This window comes from Salmo salar, chromosome 25 (assembly GCF_965601325.2).
Source record: "Salmo salar chromosome 25, fSalSal1, whole genome shotgun sequence".
NCBI classification, from domain to species: Eukaryota; Metazoa; Chordata; class Actinopteri; order Salmoniformes; family Salmonidae; genus Salmo; species Salmo salar.
Genome location: NC_138315.1, coordinates 30631050 through 30655669, shown reverse-complemented (window position 1 = coordinate 30655669; position 24620 = coordinate 30631050). Strand labels below are relative to the sequence as shown.

At 43.5% G+C, this 24620-nt stretch overlaps 1 protein-coding gene across 8 annotated transcripts in view; it reads left to right on the top strand.

The window, feature by feature from the left end:
• LOC106586532 (LIM and senescent cell antigen-like-containing domain protein 1) overlaps positions 1-24506 on the top strand; it is a 43777-nt gene extending 19271 nt beyond the window's left edge. For 4 of the 8 annotated variants that reach the window (XM_014173937.3, XM_014173938.3, XM_014173936.3 and 1 more), the window contains exons 2-11: positions 10127-10286; positions 11635-11701; positions 12925-13045; positions 16350-16499; positions 18209-18359; positions 19851-19943; positions 20317-20365; positions 20475-20550; positions 21249-21422; positions 22266-24506. In XM_014173937.3, the coding sequence (XP_014029412.1) occupies positions 10127-10286; positions 11635-11701; positions 12925-13045; positions 16350-16499; positions 18209-18359; positions 19851-19943; positions 20317-20365; positions 20475-20550; positions 21249-21378 (997 nt within the window). In that variant the 3' untranslated portion in view covers positions 21379-21422; positions 22266-24506. Of the gene's footprint in view, positions 1-3747; positions 4274-10126; positions 10287-11634; positions 11702-12924; positions 13046-16349; positions 16500-18208; positions 18360-19456; positions 19550-19850; positions 19944-20316; positions 20366-20474; positions 20551-21248; positions 21423-22265 lie in introns of those variants that run through there. The other 4 variants (XM_014173934.3, XM_014173933.3, XM_082969096.1 and 1 more) reach the window with 4 other exon arrangements.
• Positions 24507-24620: the final 114 nt, after the last annotated feature.

The window sequence follows — 24620 nt, the reverse complement described above, 5'->3', positions numbered from 1 at the left end:
TGTGTACTTCAGACCCCCAGGCGGCAGGGGTTCTCTGTGTACTTCAGACCCCCAGGCGGCAGGGGTTCTCTGTGTACTTCAGACCCCCAGGCGGCAGGGGTTCTCTGTGTACTTCAGACCCCCAGGCGGCAGGGGTACTCTGTGTACTTCAGACCCCCAGGCGGCAGGGGTTCTCTGTGTACTTCAGACCCCCAGGCGGCAGGGGTTCTCTGTGTACTTCAGACCCCCAGGCGGCAGGGGTTCTCTGTGTACTTCAGACCCCCAGGCGGCAGGGGTTCTCTGTGTACTTCAGACCCCCAGGCGGCAGGGGTTCTCTGTGTACTTCAGACCCCCAGGCGGCAGGGGTTCTCTGTGTACTTCAGACCCCCAGGCGGCAGGGGTTCTCTGTGTACTTCAGACCCCCAGGCGGCAGGGGTACTCTGTGTACTTCAGACCCCCAGGCGGCAGGGGTTCTCTGTGTACTTCAGACCCCCAGGCGGCAGGGGTTCTCTGTGTACTTCAGACCCCCAGGCGGCAGGGGTTCTCTGTGTACTTCAGACCCCCAGGCGGCAGGGGTTCTCTGTGTACTTCAGACCCCCAGGCGGCAGGGGTTCTCTGTGTACTTCAGACCCCCAGGCGGCAGGGGTTCTCTGTGTACTTCAGACCCCCAGGCGGCAGGGTTTCTCTGTGTACTTCAGACCCCCAGGCGGCAGGGTTTCTCTGTGTACTTCAGACCCCCAGGCGGCAGGGGTTCTCTGTGTACTTCAGACCCCCAGGCGGCAGGGGTTCTCTGTGTACTTCAGACCCCCAGGCGGCAGGGGTTCTCTCTGTACTTCAGACCCCCAGGCGGCAGGGTTTCTCTCTGTACTTCAGACCCCCAGGCGGCAGGGTTTCTCTCTGTACTTCAGACCCCCAGGTGGCAGGGTTTCTCTCAGATATTCAAGTAATGTGCATGGATCTCATGTTAGGATTCAGGACATTTGGTTGGTTTGTTAGATGGTTAGACACTGTTCACTGGACATTTTTGAAACTAGTCCTGGTACATAGATTTGTATGCTTTTTTTAAACTTTGCAATCATTGGTTTTTGTTTGGAATACCTTTTAAAGTGAAGAATTGGAGTCTCGTCATCATTCTGTTACCATGGCATCTCTTTTAGAGTCCTGCAAAGCCATGTCCCAATGCAGAGAATGCACTCCAGAGCCACGCTGTCTGCTGGTGACAGTTGCTGAGGACATATTTAGGCCCTAGCCCCTCTGGGTGGCCTCATTAATTAAAGACTACTGGTGAGGCCACACACACACTGATATCAAGTGAACACACAGACATTTATACATTTGCACACATCTTGGCTCACTTACACATTAACACTCACACACACTCTCCCAGTCTGGATGTGTGTCAGTCAGATGCTGTATTTGTTTACTCTCCACTATTGCCTCAGAACAGGCTGTACTACAGGCCCTGCACGCGCACACCACAGGAGGATGGTGGCACCTTAATTGGGGAAGACGTGCTTGTGGTAATGACTGGAATGGAATTAGTGGAATGGTATCAATGGTTTCCATGTGTTCGATGCCATTCCATTTACTCTGTTCCAGACATAATGAGCCTTCCTCCCCTCAGCAGCCTCCACTGGCGCACACACACACACACTGAGAGAGATATCATGTAAATCTAAGCTCCAGTTCTGGCAGGATCTACAGCCTGTGAACAGCTTTAGTAGAGTGGATCTGGCAGAATCTACGATCACAACCCCCATGCACCCCCGTGCAAATCATAGCAACCTCTCTCTCTAATAATAAACCTCCATTTGGGCTCCCGGCTCCTCCATGTTGCTCATATGGGCTTCATGGGAAATGCAGTGATTTGGCCCGCTGGAGGCTTTCTCTCTCTGTCGTTTTTCTTTCTCTCTCATTTTTCTCTCGCCATCCTTCTGTCTCTCCCTCCCTCAGAAAAAGTCAGAGAGAGAGATGCTTCACCAGTTGTTGTGGAATGTAAACTGTGTAGTCAGGAATAGGCTAGGGCCTGAACGACAGAGACATGACCACATGGAAACACTCCTCTCTACTCCTCTCCTCAGTATAATCCGTATGCTGTAATCAGGGTGGCAGCTTAGTGTTTCCTGTTTTGGTCCCGCCCTCTGTCCCATTGTCCTGTCAGTCAACACCAGTAGTTCCCAGTCTGTTTCCTATGACCATTTGAATCCATTCTTTATCTGGATCAGTGGTGAGAATAGCAGGACCCGTGTCGTGTATGAGTCTGAACCAGCTTGCAGTAAGTCACACAGCAGCCGCTCTCACCAGTGACAGGAAGAAGGGTAAAGCTGGCCCCACATATACACTGGGGCTGGCGTCAGCTGCCAGAACCTGGTTTGGGGATGAGACTTTCCCGGGCATCTATTTGTAGAATAATGGAAACACGCAGAAGATTGGAATAGCAGAGAGGAATGTCTCTGCCCTCCTGGTTTATGGTCTGACACTCTGTGGAGAGACACATGTCCACAGTGCTCCATGCTAGAGCCCCACAGGCTTACTACAGGCTTACTACACACAGCATTGAGATTTGGAGCTGGGACACTGCCTTGGTTTTAAAGTAATTGAAGAGGTTCTCAGCTGGACAAATAGTTTTTCTTACAGAGGATGAATAGTGTCTCCAGTAGATTTATTCTCCTGACCTTTCGGTGGTGTAGGAGTGTCATTCATTTAAGGAGGGGCAGTCAGAGCTGTAAGATGGGATGAATTTAGCCACATAAACAATGATTAATCACTCTGATGGCATAGAGCAGATAATAATAATAATCATCATAATAACAATAATAATGATAATACTTTTGTTTACATTTTTGTAAGTGTTTATTCACTAGATTAGAAATGGCAGAGATTACTTTTATCTGTTCATAATGTTTTCATATGGCAGTTCATTTTTCATTCCTTAAGCTCCCTTGAGCAAAACACTGAGTTGCTCAACTCAGCCTGTAGTGTTTCTGACTCAGATCCATGTGGTGAGCCAAACCATCTGTATCTCTCCTGGAACTGGGAAATCACAACCTATCTCTATAGGTGACAATGTACAGAGAGAATGTGTGTGTTACGACCAGCCGTTGCGTGGACCGTGTCAATGAAAGGAATTGGGGGACCACGTTGTCTCATGCGAACGTTGAGAAATATTTATTACAAATCCATGGCCCTCAGGCTGAAAATAACACACATTGTACTGGTGGCAATAAGTACTATGTGAACCCAGGAGACCTGAAGCCCCACCCCATAGCACCCAAATAAATACATACATACATACATACATACATACATACATACATACATACATACATACATACATACATACATACATACATACATATACACCTCCCCTCAGTCACAGGTTCAACTCATCACCTGTGATCAGGGATCCAGGGAGGAAAGAGAGGGAACAGAAAGAGAACAAATGAATACACAAGATAATAACGTAACTCCCATTCATTCATATTTAAGAACAGATCAGTATGTAATGATGAAAGTATGCATATAACTGTATGTTGATGAAATATGGATTATGATACCAATTTAGCTACTGACCAGTGGAATAAAGGATAAACACTTAATAATATACATCCAACTCATACTCTGCCCCTTTTAGATAGAGCTGACAGGCACCCCGTGAAGCCTCCCCTTCACTGTGTGGGTGTGTCCAGTCACCTATGTCTGCTCTAGTCCACTGGCTGGGTGGGCTCTTAGTCTGTCTCTAGTCTTAGATACACCCCTTAACGGAGGGAGGGAGGGTGACACGGAGAGGTAGGGCAAGAGAGAGAGCGTCTAGAGACAGGGTGTGTGAGAGAGTTGAGGGAGGGTTAAAGGGAATGAGAGAGTGTGAGCTAGAGAGAGACGGAGGGAGGTAGATCAGGGATCTGTGTGAAGTCAGGTCAGTCAGTCTCAGTGCTACTCAGACCATCTCTCTGGATTAGTAATCCTGCCCTTTGGATTGGATTGTTCTGGGACTGAGTGTTTGGGAAAGAGCCTGTATTTGAAGAATAGGCCTGGGGCAGGGTGTCTTGGACTGGGAGCGTGTACTAACTAGTATTTGGACTACCGAGTCGTGTCCTATGGAGGTTCAGGTCCAGAGTCGGCCGCTGCCACCCACCATCCCGGAGAATGGGGCGGCCCCTGACCCTGAACCCCACACTGTTAACGGTCATCGTCATGCCATCAGTGGGGAGGCAGAGCTGCCTGTCTCCAAGTCGCAGAGGAGACGAAGCGATGTCAAAGTCTACAAGGAGTTCTGTGACTTCTACGCACGCTTGTAAGTCCTGGAGCCAGGATACATGTTACACACTGGGGAGGAGGTGTGTGTAACAGGATTGAGTGGATCTCTGAAGTCACCTAAGTGATTCAGTGATAACATCTGACTAGTGTACATTATTTTGGGATTAAACCCACTCGGTTGATTTATTGTTTAAGGTTATCACAATTAACTGTCGTTGACCTTTGTTTGTAAAAGCGTATTGGAAATGTTAGGAATGGGAAGAATTCTGGTATTATAGCAGTGTAAGGAACAGTTTGATGATCTGAATTCTATAAAGTGTTATTTGACGAACACACAGTTGGCCGGTTTCATGCTCTAGGTCACGGTACCATGGTGACGTAGTGGACAGTGGCTCAGAGACCCTGTGCTATTTTAATGTTGGGGGAGTTTGTTATGCAAAGTGAAATATGCCGGCAGGCATGAGAACTATGTGTCAGTGTGTGCGTGCATTCGTCTGTGTGTGTGAAAGGAAGGTATCTAGGGGATGAGGGCAGGCTAAATATATGTGAGCTTTTTTATGTTGTGCCCCTGTGAATAGTGAGAATGGGGGTTACTCAGATAATGTTGGCCATTGGGGACAATGTTGTCAGCATTAAAAATATATTATCAGTGAATGTTTCACATTTCAAACAAGCTTAAGTCAGTGAATATGTCTGGAATGCTAATCATTAGCAAGTCTATAAGGAAGTGAGGGTCACAGTTCGACGTTTTGACTTATTCGGGGAGGCTAAGTCCGATCCTTAGATGCCTCAGATACTCCAGCACAGACCATACAGTATCTTTCAACCATTGGGACAGAATAGCCATTAATACTCTAGTATGGTTAATAAAACAGAAGCTCTGATGTGTGATGACAACCTGGTCATTTTCTAAACATGAGCACTAGAGACAGTTGGGGGGGGGGGGGGGGGGGGAAGAGAGAGAGATACCGCTCTGTCTCCCTGTGATACAAACTCACTAAGTTAGTATCAAGAAGTATTTACCAAGTAGTTCAGCACTGACTTAACAGTCGTTCTGTCTATGGGGGAAATGCTTGAGGCTTTTGTCACTTCCTTCCTGCAGGGCCAGAACAGGGCGTCTGAGTCCTTCCTTCTGTCTGATGTCACACCAGGGTCCTGACAATATGGCCCCCATACGTACATACATTACATCAGACAGTGTGATGATAGCTGTAGAATAGCTTGACTGAACCTCTGCATTGATTCCACATCTTGTGTGAATACGTTCTGTGTGCTCTGGAATGTAGTGAGTTACTGTAGTGTTGATCCTGCTGTAGGATATACAGTTACTATATGATGAGAGCGGTAGGAAGAAAGACACAAGAGGGACATAAGATTCAGAGAAAGGTCAGGTGTCTCTCTGAGGGGAGAGCAGTGCCATATATACACTGAACAAAAATATAAACGCAACAATTTCAAAGTTACAGTTCATTTAAGGAAATCAGTCAATTGAAATTCATTAGGCCCTAATCTATGGATTTCACATGACTGGGAATACAGATATGCATCTGTTGGTCACAGATACCTTAAAAAAAAGGTAGGGGCGTGGATCAGAAAACCAGTCAGTATCTGTTGTGACCACCATTTGCATCATGCAGTGCGGCACATGTCCTTCGCATAGAGTTGATCAGGCCCACTTCTCTTCGATGGCTGTGTGAAGTTTCTGGATATTGGCGGGAACCGGAACACGCTGTCGTACACGTCGATCCAGAGTATCCTAAACATGCTCAGTGTGTGACATGTCTGGTGAGTATGCAGGCCATGGAAGAACTGGGGCATTTTTAGCTGCCAGAAATTGTGTACAGATCCTTGCTACATGGGGCCGTGTATTATCATGCTGAAACATGAGGTGATGGCGGCGGATGAATGGCACGACAATGGGCCTCAAGATCTCGTCACGTTATGTGTGTGCATTCGAATTGACATCGATAAAATGCAATTGTTGTCTGTAGTTTATGCCTGCCCATACCATAACCCCCCACCACCATGGGGCACTCTGTTCATAACGTTGACATCAGCAAACCGCTCACCCACACAACGTCCTACATGCTGTCTGCCATCTGCCCGGTACAGTTGAAACCAGGATTCATCCATGAAGAGCACACTTCTCCAGTGTGCCAGTGGCCATCAATGGTTAGCATTTGCCCACTGAAGTTGGTTACGACACCGAACTGCAGTCACGTCAAGACCCTGGTGAGGACAACGAGATGCGCTTCCCTGAGATGGTTTCTGACAGTTTGTGCAGAAGCTGACCCGGTTGGCTGGTCTCAGGCGATCCCGCAGGTGAAGAAGCCGGAGGTGGAAGTCCTGGGCTGGCGTGGTTACAGGTGGTCTGCGGTTGTGAGGCCGGTTGAACGTACTGCCAAATTCTCTGGAGTCGGCTTATGGTAGAGACATTTCTGGGATCTTTTTTTCAGCTCATGAAACATGTGGTGATCACCACTTTACATGTTGCATTTATATCCACATACAAAAGTATGTGGACACCCCTTAAAATGAGTGGATTCTGCTATTTCAGCCACACCCGTTGCTGACTGGTGTATTGAAGAGCTCAGTGACTTTCAAAGTTCCTAACCTTTCCAACAACGTGGCAACCTTTCCAAAATTTCTGCCCTGCTAATGCTGCCCCGGTCAACTGTAAGTGCTGTTATTGTGAAGAGGAAACGTCTAGCCGCAAAGTGGTAGGCCACTCAAAGCTCACAGAACGGGACCTCTGAGTGCTGAATCGCGTAGCGCATGTAAATAGTCTGTCCTCGGTTGCAACACTCACTACCGAGTTCCGAACTGCCTCTGGAACTAGCACAAGAACTGTTAGCACAAGAACTGTTTGTCGGGAGCTTCATGAAAGGGGTTTCCATGGCCCGAGAAGCCGCACACAAGCCTAAGATCACCATGCGCAATGCCAAGCGTCGGCTGGAGTGGTGTAAAGCTCACCACCATTGAACTCTGGAGCAGTGGAAACGTGTTCTCTGGAGTGATGAATCACGCTTCACCATCTGGCAGTCCGACGGACGAATCTGGGTTAGGCGGATGCCCGGAGAATGTTACCTGCCCCAATGCATAGTGCCAACTGTAAAGTTTGCTGGAGGAGAAATAATGGTCTGCCGTTGTTTTTCACGGTTTGGGCTAGGCCCCTTGGTTCCAGTGAAGGGAAATCTTAACGCTACAGCATACAATGACATTCTAGATGATTCTGTGCTTCCAACTTTATGGCAACCATTTGGGGAAGGCCCTTTCCTGTTTCAGCATGATAATGCCCCCGTGCACAAAGAAAGGTCAATACAGAAATTATTTGTTGAGATTGGTGTGGAAGAACTTGACTGGCCTGCACAGAGCCCTGACCTCAACCCCACAACCTATTGTGGCTGAATGGAAGCAAGTCCCCACAGCAGTTTTCCAACATCTACAGTTGAAGTCGGAAGTTTACATACACCTTAGCCAAATACATTTAAACTCAGTTTTTCACAATTCCTGACATTTAATCCTAGTAAAAACGTTTTGTGTAGCCTTCCACAAGCTTCCCACAATAAGTTGGGTGAATTGTGGCCCATTCCTCCTTACAGAGCTGGTGTAACTGAGTCAGGTTTGCAGGCCTCCTTGCTTGTACACACTTTTTCAGTTCTGCCCACAAATGTTCTATAGGATTGAGGTCAGGGCTTTGGAAGTATGCTTGGGGTCATTGTCTGTTTGGAAGACCCATTTGCGACCAAGCTTTAACTTCCTGACTGATGTTGCTTCAATATATCCACCTAATTTTCCTTTCCTCATGATGCCATCTATTTTGTGAGGTGCACCAGTCCCTCCTGCAACGGTTGGGATGGTGTTCTTCGGCTTGCAAGCCTCCCCCTTTTTCCTCCAAACATAACGATGGTCATTATGGCCAAACAATTATATTTTTGTTTCATCAGACCAGAGGACATTTCTCCAAAAAGTACGATCTTTGTCCCCATGTGCAGTTGCAAACCATAGTCTGGCTTTTTTATGGTGGTTTTGGCGCAGTGGCTTCTTCCTTGCTGAGCGGCCTTTCAGGTTATGTTGATATAGGACTCGTTTTACTGTGGATATAGATACTTTTGTACCTGTTTCCTCCAGCATCTTCACAAGGTCCTTTATTGTTGTTCTGGGATTGATTTGCACTTTTCGCAACAAAGTACATTTATCTCTAGGAGACAGAACGCATCTCCTTCCTGAGCGGTATGACGGCTGCTTGGTCCCATGGTGTTTACACTTGCGTACTATTGTTTGTACAGATGAACGTGGTACCTTCAAGCGTTTGGAAATTGCTCCCAAGGATGAACCAGACTTGTGGAGGTCTACAATTATTTTTCTGAGGTCTTGGCTGATTTCTTTAGATTTTCCCATGATTTCAAGCAAAGAGGCACTGAGTTTGAAGGTAGGCCTTGAAATACATCTACAGGTACACCTCCAATTGACTCAAATGGTGTCAATTAGCCTATCAGAAGCTTGTAAAGCCATGACATAATTTTCTGGAATTTTCCAAGCTGTTTAAATGCACAGTCAACTTAGTGTATGTTAACTTCTGACCCACTGGAATTGTGATACAGTGAATTATAAGTGAAATAATCTGTATGTAAACAATTGTTGGAAAAATTACTTGTGTCATGCACAAAGTAGATGTCCTAACCGACTTGCCAAAACTATAGTTTGTTAAGAAGAAATTTGTGAAGTGGTTGAAAAACGAGTTTTAATGACTCCAACCTAAGTGTATGTAAACTTCCGACTTTAACTGTAGTGGGAAGCCTTCCTTGAAGAGTGGAGGTTGTTATAGCAGCAAGGGGGGGGGGGGGCGCAACTCCATATTAATGCACATGATTTTGGAATGAGACGTTTGACGAGCAGGTGTCCACATACTTTTGGTCATGTAGTGTGTGAGTTTGCGTTCATGTGTGAGCGTGTGTTTCTCCTGGACACACATTGGAATTCTGACCTTTTAAACAAAGCAGCCCTCCCTCCCTCCCTACTCCACCTCCTGCCCCTCTCTCTCTCCTTTCATTTTGTTAAGTCTGACTAATAACAACAGGCTGTTTGGAGAGACAACTCCCTGGCTGTCATTGAAAAACCCATCTGTTACCCATTAGGTCTGGTGATATGAACGTGGACTTGAGTTTGTGTGGGACCAGGAGTAGCAGGCTGCCCTGTAGCTCTGAGATGGGGAGAGATGCCCTTATTTGAACTAATTCACTCCTCCCTACACACACTCTGTACACAGAGTCTCTCACATACCCTTCACTATGGCTGCAAGTTCCAATTTAAACCGTTTTTGAACCTGGTGTTCCTTGGCAGGGTTTGTGCAATATTGGCTTTTATTGGGCTACACACTCACTCAGTCACTTAGTCACTCAGTCAGTGCTGTGACTGTACAGCGTGCATCTCTGTTGATACAGTATGTGTTAATTCAGGACAAATGGGAGGGCGCTTCTCCCTGTTTCTCAAAACACAGCATCTAGATTGTCCTGCTTTTCCTTCTCCGCCTGAAGCGATGGTGTGCAGAGACAGACCAACAAACACCAGAGGTTACTGTGGGAACTGACCTGAGAATCCATATGTGTGTGTGTGAGGGAATGTGTGGGATCTCAGCTCACTCATTTCCCCCCACCCTGATATCCAAACCCTGAATACAGCCTCCAGCTGGGTGTGTTGTGTCAGAGAGAAACTATTCTTTCTGTATGATGGGTGCTTCAGCCGTGGTGTGGCTGCTGATAAAACCTTGCCAAGAGGGTTCTACATTGTGACGTTACTCAATTACCTGTTCTTTCCCTTTTTTAGAAAAGAGAAAAGGGAAACTCAAGATAACTCTCACCCCCTTTCTCACCTCTCTCTCTCCTCTCAGCAACATGGCCAATGCCCTGGCCAATGCGATGTGTGAGCGCTGTAAGAGTGGCTTTGCCCCGGCGGAGAAGATCGTCAACAGTAACGGGGAGCTGTACCATGAGGGGTGCTTCGTCTGTGCTCAGTGCTTCCAACAGTTCCCCGAAGGTCTCTTCTATGAGGTGACATTCTCTTACGTTACCGCTGTCACCATCATATCCTCTCTCTCTCTTCTCTTCCTCTCACCATCATACCCTCTCTGTTCCCTCTCACCATCATACCCTCTCTGTTCCCTCTCACCATCATTCCCTTTCACCATCATACCCTCTCTGTTCCCTCTCACCATCATACCCTCTCTGTTCCCTCTCACCATCATACCCTCTCTGTTCCCTCTCACCATCATACCCTCTCTGTTCCCTCTCACCATCATATCCTCTCTCTCTCTTCTCTTCCTCTCACCATCATACCCTCTCTGTTCCCTCTCACCATCATACCCTCTCTGTTCCCTCTCACCATCATACCCTCTCTGTTCCCTCTCACCATCATACCCTCTCTGTTCCCTCTCACCATCATACCCTCTCTGTTCCCTCTCACCATCATACCCTCTCTGTTCCCTCTCACCATCATACCCTCTCTGTTCCCTCTCACCATCATATCCTCTCTCTCTCTTCTCTTCCTCTCACCATCATACCCTCTCTGTTCCCTCTCACCATCATACCCTCTCTGTTCCCTCTCACCATCATACCCTCTCTGTTCCCTCTCACCATCATACCCTCTCTGTTCCCTCTCACCATCATTCCCTCTCACCATCATTTCCTCTCACCATCATACCCTCTATGTTCCCGCTCACCATCATTCCCTCTCACCATCATACCCTCTGTTCCCTCTCACCATCATACCCTCTCTGTTCCCTCTCACCATCATACCCTCTCTGTTCCCTCTCACCATCATACCCTCTCTGTTCCCTCTCACCATCATACCCTCTCACAATCATACCCTCTCTTCTGCTCTACCTCTCCCTCTCACCCATCTCATCCTATACATTTTCCAGCCTGAAATAAACCCTAAACCCCTTGTCTTAGAGACAATTATTGCATTAGCCTCCCTCCTGTCACAAATTCAATATTACGTATAGTGTATTAGCTGGATCGACTCCCAAACTCACAGCACTCCGCCCAATGCATTACTGGCCCATTAGAGGCTTGTCTGGCTGGTCAGTGGCCAGCAGAATAGACAGGAGGCCAGACACATCCAGCTGACCCTAGGGATCCCAGAGCTCTTCTCTGAAAGGAAGATCAAAGCCACAGACAGATCTGTAGAGGCACAGGTGTATCTATGACTACAGTATGTTCTAATCAATGACTGGTTCTGATCCTTATGTTCTGTATTGATTGATCCAGAAGCACATAGACTGTAACTAATAAAATAAGATCATCATGTATTTCCTGACTGTAAGACAACAGTTGCCTTCCCGGCAGCCCATCCAGACTACACCTAAACTATATTGAAACTAACTTTTTTTTTCTGCAGTTTGAGGGCAGGAAGTACTGCGAGCACGACTTCCAGATGTTGTTTGCTCCCTGCTGCCACCAATGTGGTGAGTACAGGAACTGCACCTACACAGCAGCATTAGATTAGATTTTAATGTAGTCACGTGCACAGGGTTGCAGATCTAGTTACAGTGTAGAGTGAAATTCTTAAGCTCCAACAGTGCAGGCGTGAATTAAACAAAATAATATATATATATATATATACTACCGTTCAAAAGTTTGAGGTCACTTAGAAATGTCCTTGTTTTTGAAAGAAAAGCATATTTTTGGTCCATTTTAAAATAACATCAAATTGATCAGAAATATAGTGTAGACATTGTTAATGTTGTAAATGACTATTGTAGCTGGAAACGGCCGATTTTTGTTAAAATTTATTTTAATTTTAATTTATTTTTATTTTTAATTTTTTTTAATGGAATATCTACATGAGCGTACAGAGGCCCATTATTAGCAACCATCACTCCTGTGTTCCAATGGCACGTTGTGTTAGCTAATCCAAGTTTATAATTTTAAAAGGCTAATTGATCATTAGAAAACCCTTTTGCAATTATGTTAGCACAGCTGAAAACTGTTGTCCTGATTTTAAAGAAGCAATGAAACTGGCCTTCTATAGACTAGTTGAGTATTCTTTAGACTAGTTGAGGCCCCGGTGCACAACTGAGCAAGAGGACAAGTACATTAGAGTGTCGAGTTTGAGAAACAGACACCTCACAAGTCCTCAACTGGCAGCTTCATTAAATAGTACCCGCAAAACACCAGTCTCAGCGTCAACAGTATATATATATATATATATATATATATATATATATATATATATATCTCTCTATCACACATGTTTGTGTTGTGTGAAGGTCATGTTTGGTCTCCTTTTAACCCTGCTTCCTTCACCTTGAGCTCTAGACACAACTGTGTAGACTTTTACCGCCAGTAGTTTTTTTCTCTCTAAATGAACTAGGGCCAGGACGGTACCAGTATCGCAATATTTTATTACTTGGCAAAAATGACAACATAAAGCAGACCAAAAAGTTTAAAAGTCTGCTGTATGTAAAATAGTGTGTGAATTAGCTTGGGGTAAAAATGATGTTTGTTTCCAACATTAGGCCTGTTTTCCTAAAGAAATGTTCTTTGCCATCATACTAACGTTTATACCGGTATTGTCCCGGCCCTAACATTAACAGGTGGATATGTGTGTGCACGGGGGATGTTATAGTCTTGCCAGTGTGTTGTCCCTGACTTCCTTCTTCTCTTCCTCCTCTTCTCCTCCTAACAGGGGAGTTTATCATTGGTCGTGTGATCAAGGCGATGAACAACAGTTGGCACCCTGACTGTTTCTGCTGTGACCTCTGCCAGGCCGTGCTGGCTGACGTGGGCTTCGTCAAGAACGCCGGCAGGTCAGTCCAGAGACTTGGGCTGGATGATTTATCAGCCATTACTGATCTAACACCAGGGGACAGCAACTTTTCCACTTTATAGCTTTTAGAAAGCAAGGAGAAATCCCACACACTGTTTACACCCCACCATAGTTTTAATGTAGCCAGTAGCGGTGCGTGGGTATAGTCAATGGGGAAGCCAAACCAGAAAGAAAAGCCATATTACAACCTATATGTTGTGACAATTGCATTGTTTGCTCTATAACCTGTTAGTTCATATGCCTTGTGACTGTGATATATAGGTCTAAGGCCGAGACAATAAGAAGCCACAATGGCTAAATGAATTCAACCACACCTTTGTTTTATCACAAAACTGGAAAGCAACCTCTGTCCGGTGAAGTCCACAAAGCATATTGTATGTAACAAACAGTTACATGACCTACAGCAATGTCAATTAAGTTAATTTTTTCAGACATTTTCAGACCACAAAACAACTATTGATTTAGAACCACAGAGAGTTTCCGCAAGTCGCAAAAAAAAAACAGGCGCCGCCTCCACTATTCCAGCACCTTTTTAACATCTTAAAATCACCTATGCTTAGTCTAATACCGTGACAACTAAAAGATACAAAAAAGATTTTGCCCAATCAACATAAGCTAAATATGATGCGGCAGGCCATGGTTCTGATTTCTGTGTGTGCGCGCGTGCAAGTAGAAAAAACATGTTGACTCACCTTACTTGTAGAGAGATGGCAAATGTCATCCTCCTTTCTTTCATGTTGAAGAAACGGTTTATCACTCTGTCATACAGTACACGGATCATTTTTTTGCTGTCCTAGGCTACCTGGCTAAAGCACTGAACGCAAAGGAAGCCAGCGAGCATTTCAAATCATATTGTATTTGTCACATGCGCCGAATACAACGTGAAATGCTTACTTAAAAGCCCTTAACCAACAATGCAGTCAGTTCAAGAAGTAGTTAAGAAAATATTTACTAAATAAAGTAAATAAAATAATAATAAGTAACACAAGAAAATTACATATCAATAACGAAGCTATAAACAGGGGCTACTGGTACGGTGTCAATGTACCTGGGTACAGGTTAGTCAAGGTAATTTGTAAAGTGACTATGCATAGATAATAAACAGCGAGTAGCAGCAGTGTAAAACGGCAGTTTGGATTTTGCTAAAATCCAGTCACTTTGCATCGAAGACATACGTCACTGACAGAAACTCGTTGTGCATCTTGTTGTGTTGTTGTGCTCCGGTGGCTAGTTAGCTAGCTAAAACTGTTTCCCATGAAAGTAAGCAGCCTAACTTCCCTTCCTGGGCAACAGTTAGCTAGTTAACATTAGCCTTCTACATCTAGCTGTTACTTTTTTATTTGATTTTAGAATTTTTTTTGCTTTAGTTTATTTAGTGAATATTTTCTTAACTCTATTTCTTGAACTGCATTGTTGGTTAAAACCTCTTACATCTAGATGTTCCGCTAGCGGAACACCTCGCCAATATCCAATGATAGAGCGTGGCGCGAATTACAAACACTTCAAAAATCCAAAAACTTCAATTTTTCAAACATATGACTATTTTACACCATTTTAAAGACAAGACTCTCCTTTATCTAACCACATTGTCCGATTTCAAAAAGGCTTTACAACGAAAGCAAAACATTAGATTATGTCAGGAGAGTACCCAGGCAGAAATAATCACACACCCATTTTTCAAGCTAGCATATAATGTCACAAAAACCAAAACCACAGCTAAATGCAGCACTAACCTTTGATGATCTTCATCAGATGACACTCCTAGGACATTATGTTATACAATACATGCATGTTTTGTTCAATCAAGTTCATATTTATATCAAAAACCAGCTTTTTACATTAGCATGTGACGTTCAGAACTAGCATACCCACCGAAAACTTCCGGTGAATTTACTAAATTACTCACGATAAACGTTCACAAAAAGCATAACAATTATTTTAAGAATTATAGATACAGAACTCCTTTATGCAATCGCGGTGTCCGATTTTAAAATAGCTTTTCGGTGAAAGCACATTTTGCAATATTCTGAGTAGATAGCCCGGCCATCATGGCTAGCTATTTTGACACCCGCCAAGTTTGGCACTCACCAAACTCAGATTTACTATAAGAAAAATGTTATTACCTTTGCTGTTCTTCGTCAGAATGCACTCCCAGGACTTCTACTTCAACACCCAATGTTGTTTTGGTTCCAAATAATCCATAGTTATATCCAAATAGCTGCGTTTTGTTCTTGCGTTCAAGACACTATCCGAAGGGTGACGCGCCGGCGCGTATCGTGACAAAAAATGTCAAAATATTCCATTACCGTACTTCGAAGCATGTCAAACGCTGTTTAAAATCAATTTTTATGCGATTTTTCTCGTAAAATAGCGATAATATTCCAACCGGGAGACCTTGTTTTCGTTCAAACACTGAAAATAGAAAATGGAGTCTTCACATGCACGTGCGCTCCAGTGTCATTGTTCTCAGAACGACCACTTTCCAAAACCCCTACTGTTTTTCGCCCAGGGACTGCAGAGTTATCATTCAACGTTCTGGCGCCTTCTGAGAGCCTATGGGAGCCTTAGAAAATGTCATGTTACAGCAGAGATCCTCTATTTTCGATAAAGAGGCTACAGAAGGCCAAGAAATGGTCAGACAAGGCACTTCCCATATAGAATCTTCTCAGGTTTTGGCCTGCCATATGAGTTCTGTTATACTCAGACACCATTCAAACAGTTTTAGAAACTTTAGGGTGTTTTCTATCCAAATCAAATAATTATATGCATATTCTAGTTTCTGGGCAGGAGTAATAACCAGATTAAATCGGGTACGTTTTTTATCCGGCCGTGAAAATACTGCCCCCTATCCTAAACAGGTTAAGGGCTTGTAAGTAAGCATTTCACGGTAAGGTCTACACTTGTTGTATTTGGTGACATAAGATTGGATTTGAAATGCTCGCTGGCTTCCCTTGCATTCAGTGCTTTGGGCGGCAACAATGTCATACTCTTTTGGACCAGACAGCATCAGATAGATGGCCTACACATACAGAGACAGAGGGGCGCTGTTTCGCTCGCTCAGATGCCTTCTCTGGTCAGATTCGTTGTCTCTTGCAAATTGAAGGATAATTATGAAACGCAGAGACAAAAAAAAAAATCTCTTTTTTTTTTTCTTGGTACATTTTTTGAGGAAGCCTGGCTTCCCTTGACATCCATGAATACACGCCACTGAATGTAGCAACTTAATTTCAGCCTCTGGGACAGGCTGATCTCATTCTTTATTAACATGTATCTCTCTCCCTCAGACACCTGTGTCGCCCGTGTCATAACCGTGAGAAGGCCCGTGGTCTGGGGAAGTACATCTGTCAGAAGTGCCACGCCATCATCGAGGAGCAGCCGCTGCTGTTCAAGAACGACCCCTACCACCCCGACCACTTCAACTGCAACAACTGCGGGTACACATGCAAACAATATAGAAACAACCAGTAGTGAAAAAATTACCAAATTGTCATACTTGAGTAAAAGTAAAGATACCTTCATAGAAAATTACTCAAGTGTAAGTCACCAAGTAAAATCCTACTTGAGTAAAAGTATTTGGTTTTAAATCTACTTAAGTAAATGTAATAGCTCAAATATACTTATAAATTATTTGAAATTCCTTTTATTAATCAAACCAGACAGAACAATTTATTTTAATTTTTTAATTTACGGATAGCCAGCGGCACACTCCAACACTCTGACATCCATTTAGGGATGTTCTCTTGATAAGTGTGTGAATTAGACCATTTTCCTGTCATGCTAAGCATTCAAAATGTAACTTTTTTTGGGGTGTCAGTGAAAATGTATGAAGTAAAAAGCACATTATTTTATTTAGGAATGTAGTAAAGTAAAAGTTGTCAAATATATATATATATATATATATATATATATATATATATATATATATATATATATATATATAGTAAAGTACAGGTACCCCAAAAAACGACTTAAGTAGTACTTTAAAGTATTTTTACTTAAGTACTTTACACCACTTGAAACAACTCCGCGAACTTTATATATAACCACTACACAACCAAAACACAATATTTATACAACCTGCATACAACCTAAATACAACCACTGCTAAATCACCACACAAACTTAACACACCCGCTACACAAACCTAGTGGTCTGTATATAACCACTAACATATCTTTACTCAACTTCTACACAACCTAGTATAAACACAACTTCTACACTAACGTCTATGCAACCTATACACGAACTGTAGCCTGTCAGTGGTAGAAACTCAAGAGCTGTTATAGACAGGGTTTGTTCTCTGTAGCAGGGTGGGACTCCTCAGGGTTAGGTTCACTAGTGTTTACCCCTGTAAAGTCTGCCAAATGAGAGCAGGGAGGGAGGAGGAGGAAGAGGGCAGGGAGAGAGAGAGGGAGGAAGAAGGCAGAGGGAGGTAGAGATCAGGGAGAGAGTGAGTGACGATAGAAGAATGATTATCTGAGTAGCTCTTTTAGATGGCAGTTGAGAGGCACCTCCAATCTAACCAAACCTTTCCTGTAATTCTGTCTGTTCTTAAACAAACCTACAGCTGTCAGCCTGTCCCATGCTTGAGGCAGAGCTTGTGATAATGAGTATTCAGTCAGGAAGTCAGTGCAGGCGACTCATTCCCCTATGCATCAGTGCCACTGGGTGTGTGTGTTTGTGTTTTGAATACAGTGCACTTACTATCCCCTAATAAGGTAGGACTCACCAAGACCAGAAAGCATAGAGGGGCACACTGTTGGCAGGATGCTAAAGAAAACAAGCATAGTCAGCATCACACACACACGCATGCACAAACACACACAAGGGAACACCAGATTAGGCAAGGAGCTGACTCAGTGATGACTCATACTAACACATTGAATATCACAAATTGAGAAGAGAGGTGTGGTCAGCAGCGTTCCACTGTTACAGTTCTTCACCACTCCGTTACTCAGGGGCTGCAATATCTACTGCTTTTAGATTTTATCACTTGCTTTTAGTCTTGAGTTGAGCTATTCTACCTGTGTAACCTGGTGTCTCAGGTCACGGAACTAGCTAAAACAATGTCTTTGTTCTCCAAAACGATGGAAAAGAGTGATATAGTTAGTGATGATGTAATGGTCCCTCTTCTCCCCTGTAGTAAGGAGCTGACTGCTGATGCCAGGGAGCTGAAGGGAGAGCTCTACTGCCTGCCCTGCCATGACAAGATGGGTGTTCCCATCTGTGGCGCTTGCAGGAGACCCATCGAGGGCCGCGTGGTCAATGCCATGGGCAAGCAGTGGCACGTCGAGGTATGATGACATCACTCGTACAATATGGACCTATTCAGTAGTGATGGGAAGTTTGGCTCTTTATACTGACTCATCTTTTCAACTCGTTATAAGAACAAACCTTTCTACTCATTTCGTTCATTTGATTCAGTAATGCCCAGACCACGCAGGACCCCCTTACCGGCGAACAATGAACTGAAAACTCAAATGAGAATCATGATTCTACAAGCCGCAATCAGACTATATTGTGAACAACACTTGTCGGAAGGCAATTACTTGAGTGCGCGAGGGAGATGGGCACAATATCATTCCCGTACTGCAGAAGCCCCTTGAACGATTCATTCTCAAGTTTGGCAGGCTGTGTATGTTTACAAAGCTGTGTCCATCAAAACATTCAATAATCAATGTATTGCATTCATTCATGCACAATGCGATCAATTATCAGTTCTACACATGCCTTCTTCTCTATGCTGCCTGCAACATGATCTATTTTCCTACGCGCACATGATAGACAGTTGTAGGTCAGAGCACATCTCTGGAGCCGCAGGGCCGGAGGAGTGTGTATCAATCCTGCTGTAGGAGTCATTGTGGCCAGCAGGTCAAACAAATGCCAAATGAACAAGTTACTCTGAAAAACAAATCATGACTTTTGAGTCAGTAAAAATAGTTAATAAAGAACGAATCGTTCACAAACTGCACATCACTACTGTTGCAGAAGGTTGCAATGTTATGGAACAGAACATTTAGATTTAAATGTATTGTATATAATTATAGTATTTTGTAGCCATGACGTGATTATTACAAAGCAGAATACTTTATATTCTTCAGGTATGCCCTGCTTTGTCTTTCATTGTCTCTGAATAACTATAATTCCTCAGAACATCAAAGTAGAAATGTATTCAAGGGAGTTTGTATGTGGAATGAATGATATTCTAGCCTCCTCTGGGGTATTTCTACCCTGCTCTCGTATCATCTCTGTGGTCATGTTTGGACTATCTCAGAATGGAGGACATCCTTCCTCTTTCTTTCCCTCTGCCACTCCTCTATTTATATCTCTGCTGCCTTCTTTCCTCTCTACTTTTCTCCTACTTGCTATCGCTCCTCCCTCCCTCCTGCAGCACCATGTGTGTGCTCTGTGTGAACGTCCGTTTCACGGCCACCCGTATTATGAGCGTGGGGACCACGCCTACTGTGAAAAACACTTTAACATGGTGAGGGGTTAGTTAGGAGACCTGTTCTGGCTGCATCCTGTCCTGCTCTGTCTGTGCTCCATTCTGTCCCCTGGTGGAACCCCCCTCACACACACAAGGCTCCTGTCTGTCTGTCTGTTGGGGTGAGTGCTTCACAGGGGGGTGCTCCTGCTGCCCTCTGAACCCACTAATCTCAGACTAGACTGGTCTGGTCTGACTCTTAATAGGTCTGAACTGAGCTAGATGGAACTGGATTGAACTGACCTGTGCTGGTCTGTCTGTACTAACCTGTTGTGTGGGGCCATGTTGTGTGTGTTTGCAGCATTTTGTGTGTGCTAAGTGTGAGAAACCCTTCCTGGGCCATCGCCACTACGAACGCAAAGGACTGGCCTACTGTGAGACTCACTACAACCAGGTAATATAGGGGAAGGCTGCACACAGCCCAAGGAAAGAGAAGTCACACAATCACATCTCTACTCAGTAACTTTATCCAATCCAGGCACTGTATTCTATTTATCTTTGAACATGAATATGAGCCTGAGGAGAATGATTGCATCTTGCTGTATGTAATGTGAATGAGACCTCCAGTCTTGTTTAGTTCAGTGGGGCCATCTAGTGGTAGATGTATAAATGTACAGTATTTATCTCTATTTTATTGGTACTGATGCATCAAAATACTGTAGACATTGAAGTAAATTGCATGGTTCTATTGAAAATGCAGTAAAGAAATTGTCATTTGTAAACAAGTGATTTGTGAGGCCTTTGACTCCTCCCCTCCTCTCCTACAGCTCTTTGGAGATGTCTGCTACCACTGCAACCGTGTCATTGAGGGTGATGGTAGGATATTATATTTCATCATCTAATATTGTCATATTAAACATATTGTATGTCATATTAGTGTATGCATTACTTGTTATGAAGTGCGTGTTTGTGTTGTGTGTTCCAGTGGTGTCAGCCCTGAACAAGGCATGGTGTGTCAACTGCTTCGCCTGCTCCACCTGCAACACCAAGCTCACCCTAAAGTAAGTCAGGCTGACTGTGTTAACACAGCAAAAACATCCTGTGATCCCACTGTTAGATTCTAAATAAACATAGTAAAACTCAAACCAAGTTCATTCATCCACTGGGTCACACAGCTGCATAAGACAAAACATGTTTCCACCAGCACAAGTATATATATACTCTCCTTTAGGCGGAGTCCCCTGCTTTTCTCTGAACACGACATCTTTGTTGCTAGGCAGGAAGTTAAGGGATGTGGGTAATAAACTGTTCCTTCTCCCTTCATATGACCTTACCTCGGCCCACCAGCTAATCCACAGCTACCCTTATTAGTGACCGCAACCATGTGATTGCCTTTTCCCTTACTTAGTAATATTCCAGGCTCATGGCTCTTATCCAGCCTCCATTGACCCCACCATATACATTCCTCATACATGTAACCATTAACTTCTAGTATAGCAAGTATTTCAAACTAGAACCCAACACCACACAGTCTAAAACCATGTAAGACAATCTTTGAGACTGTAGGGTTTCTGAAGCATTAGCACTGTCCTTTTCTGTCTCTCTCATCTGTCTCTACTATACCTGTTACACTGTACCTGTAGCTTTTCCATCTATCTGTGTATTCCTATATTCTCTCTGTCCCTCTGTTTCACTTGTCCCTGTTTGTCTGTCCATATCCTTCCTCCTCCTCTCTCCTCCTCCCTCCTGGTCCTACCAGGGATAAGTTTGTAGAGGTGGATCTGAAGCCTGTGTGTAAACACTGTTACGAGCGCCTGCCAGACGACATGAAGCGCCGTCTTGCCAAACAAGAAAAAGAAAAGAAGAAGAAAATGCCCATGTGTCTGTAAACCTCTCTCCTTCCTTTCTCCTCACTTCCACTTTCCATTCATTGGTTCGTTTTCATCTCCTTTCATTCTCTTTTTCATGTGTTGTGATTTTACTTTTTATGGTTTCATGTTTCCTATCTGTTTTTCATTCATCCATTCTGACAAGTCAGTTGAAGGTTTTAGACACAGAGATCAAATATGTGTTAAACAATAACTTTGAATCATGCATTTTTGATTTCATCACTTTCACCATCACTGTAATTGATCCATTTTAGAGTAAGAACAATCAACAGTAGAGATTAGTTACAGATCATAAATAATTACCGGTACAGGTTGGTAAAATCGCCTAAGCTGTTCTTTGCGTCAGTTCCGGTTTCCCGTGCAATGTTGACCATATTTAGAAACTCTGCAGGAAATGGTTATTCTATATGGCCAGACACACTCTTGTCTTAACGTAATGCTGTAATAATCTGACCAGAAGTTCTCTCTGATCAGCTGGTCGAGGATAGAGGCATGTACAGTACGGTAGTGTGCATTTCCTCAGATCAGTGTAAAGATGAGGCTTTGTTCACCAGTTTATGGTTAAAACACTAATCCTTTCCTGTCTCTGTGTACTGGATGTTTGACTTGCTGTCTGATTTTTTTTCAGGTGGCAATGTGTTTCACATGTGCTCTCCCTGCTAAAGCCTGAACACTGTAGAGTTGAATATGCTCAAAGGACCTCTTTCCAGGAGCAAGAGGGGGAAAGAACATGAGGGAGTGGAGGGGAGGGAGTAGAAGGGGAAGAGAGGGAGCAGGAGAGAAAGTAGTGCTAGAGTGTAGGACTCTTTATTTCACCTTCACCTCTTGATATAGATCAATGACAGTCAGAACCCTGCTCTTACAGTATCTTTGTCTCTCCCTTACAGGAACAAGTTTGTGGAGTTTGACATGAAGCCGGTGTGTAAGAAGTGTTACGAGAAGTTTCCTCTGGAACTTAAGAAGAGGCTGAAGAAGCTGGCGGAGACAGTGGGCCGGAAGTAGACACAGACAGACCGAGACGGACGGACGGACCGAGACGGACAGACCCAGACAGACGGACAGACCCAGACAGACGGACAGACCCAGACAGACGGACAGACCCAGACAGACGGACAGACCCAGACAGACGGACAGACCCAGACAGACGGACAGACCCAGACAGACGGACAGACCCAGACAGACCGGAAGCCTATAGTCACTAGATGGCCATGCTAGAATGGACAAAAGTGATATCATCAGAATGTTTGAGCAACCACATGAGCTATTTGTTCTTGGTGTAAGGTTATGGATTAGCGTTATGTTGTTGATAAATCACATTTGCAGTTTCCTTCAATCTTTTCATGCTTGGCCAAATAGTGACAACCCATGAGCAGAGAGACCTACAGTACACAAAGAAGAGTCCTCCCCAAATCAGTGCCTTTGTCTAAAGACATATTCATATTATATTCATATTTATCCTTGAGATGCTTATCTCATATATTTAATTGTTATTTTAGCTTAAAATTTCACTTCAAAACCCAACTTGTTTATTTAAGTATGCATCAGTATCCTGGTATTTCATCATAAGAATAAAGAGTATTAATAAGGTTGTTACTGCCAGTGTGCTGGTCTGTTTCTGCCTTAGCCAACTACTTTATCATTGTCATGCCAAACAAGTAGAAACAGACAGACACCTGGGCTATGCTACTGATGCTACTCTCAATCACATTACTGTGCAGCAGAACTGGGTTTAATATACAGTACCAGTCAAGAGTTTGAACACACCTACTCATTCCATGGTTTTTCTTTATTTGTACCATTTTCTACATTGTACAATAATAGTGAAGACATCAACACTGAAATAACACATGGAATCATGTAGTAACCAAAAAAGTGTTAAACAAATCAAAATATATTTTATATTTGAGATTCTTCAAAGTAGCCACCCTTTCCCTTGATGGCAGCTTTGCACACTCTTGGCATTCTCTCAACCAGCTTCATGAGGAATGCTTTTCTAACAGTCTTAAAGGAGTTGCATGGTAAAACGGAACGATTGGAATTCTGCCAAAATTGCAGACTCTTGCCACCCTGCATACCGGTAAGCTACATCAAGAGTATGTCAAGTATTTGATAGTATCTAATGTATGTACAGTGCTATTTGAGCCAGATCTGCTAGGCAGCTTCTTGAGCGAGAGAGTAGCCTCCATCCCAGCATTTGAGGTCATATAGAGACAAGTCATATTCGTACCAGAGGTTTGTGTACATTTTTCAGGATGTATTGAAATATTATCCAAAGATAGTACTGAATAAGGTGACACGTGTATGCATATCTCATATAGAGCTTTTTGTGTGTCCACAACATTGTGTGGTGTTATATTGTTCTATTCATATTATTTCACAATTGTCACATTTCCTTTGTGCTTTTATCACACAGACAGTAAAAATGTAAGACGTTATGTCACTGAAGGGTGTTTTGTAAACTGTTGGATAACAGATGTTTGTATGTTTTTGACAGTATTTCCAGAATAAACATAACCCACTTTTATCAACAGTAATGGAATCAAATAATATCTGAAAATACTTTTCTCCATTCTTTACATGTCATGCATTACATTGTCTTTTAAAAGGGGAAAATAAACATAGCAGATACAAACAATTCCATCGATTTAGGATCTGCTTGTAACTGCAATGTCTTTTTCCTTTTACTTTAGATGAAAGCGCATGTAAGAGTACTGTAAGATGTATGAATGTGTTTTTCCTAGGTGTATAAGCTCAGCTATCCTCTTATGGCAGTGTGACTTCTATCTAGATGCTCATAGGAAGTAGAGAACTGCCGTTTTAGAGAGAAAAGCATCATATCCCTGTTGAAAACATGAGTTTAGTTGAGTTTTAGTTTGCCGCCGTGTTAAACTTTACTTGGAAGAAATGTGTTGTTTTGCATAGAGTGAGACAATTCCACATTCCACTGCTAAATGGGAATTTTAAAACCCTATGTTATTCCTCTGCCGTACTACAATATAATATGCTATGCTACATTCAAAGCCTTGATTAGTGTTCGCCTTATGCATGTTACTTTAATTTTGGTTTGTTTCTAGATGTCATCATATTCAATTTATTGTCTTCTGAATAATAAAAAATCCTGCTACATGTTTCTTTGTGCATTTGTTGTTTTTTAAAAAGTATTATTTGCTTAATTTCAGGGAATCTGAATGTTTGTCTGAAAACGCATGCGAAATCAAATATTGACCATCACATGAGATCCT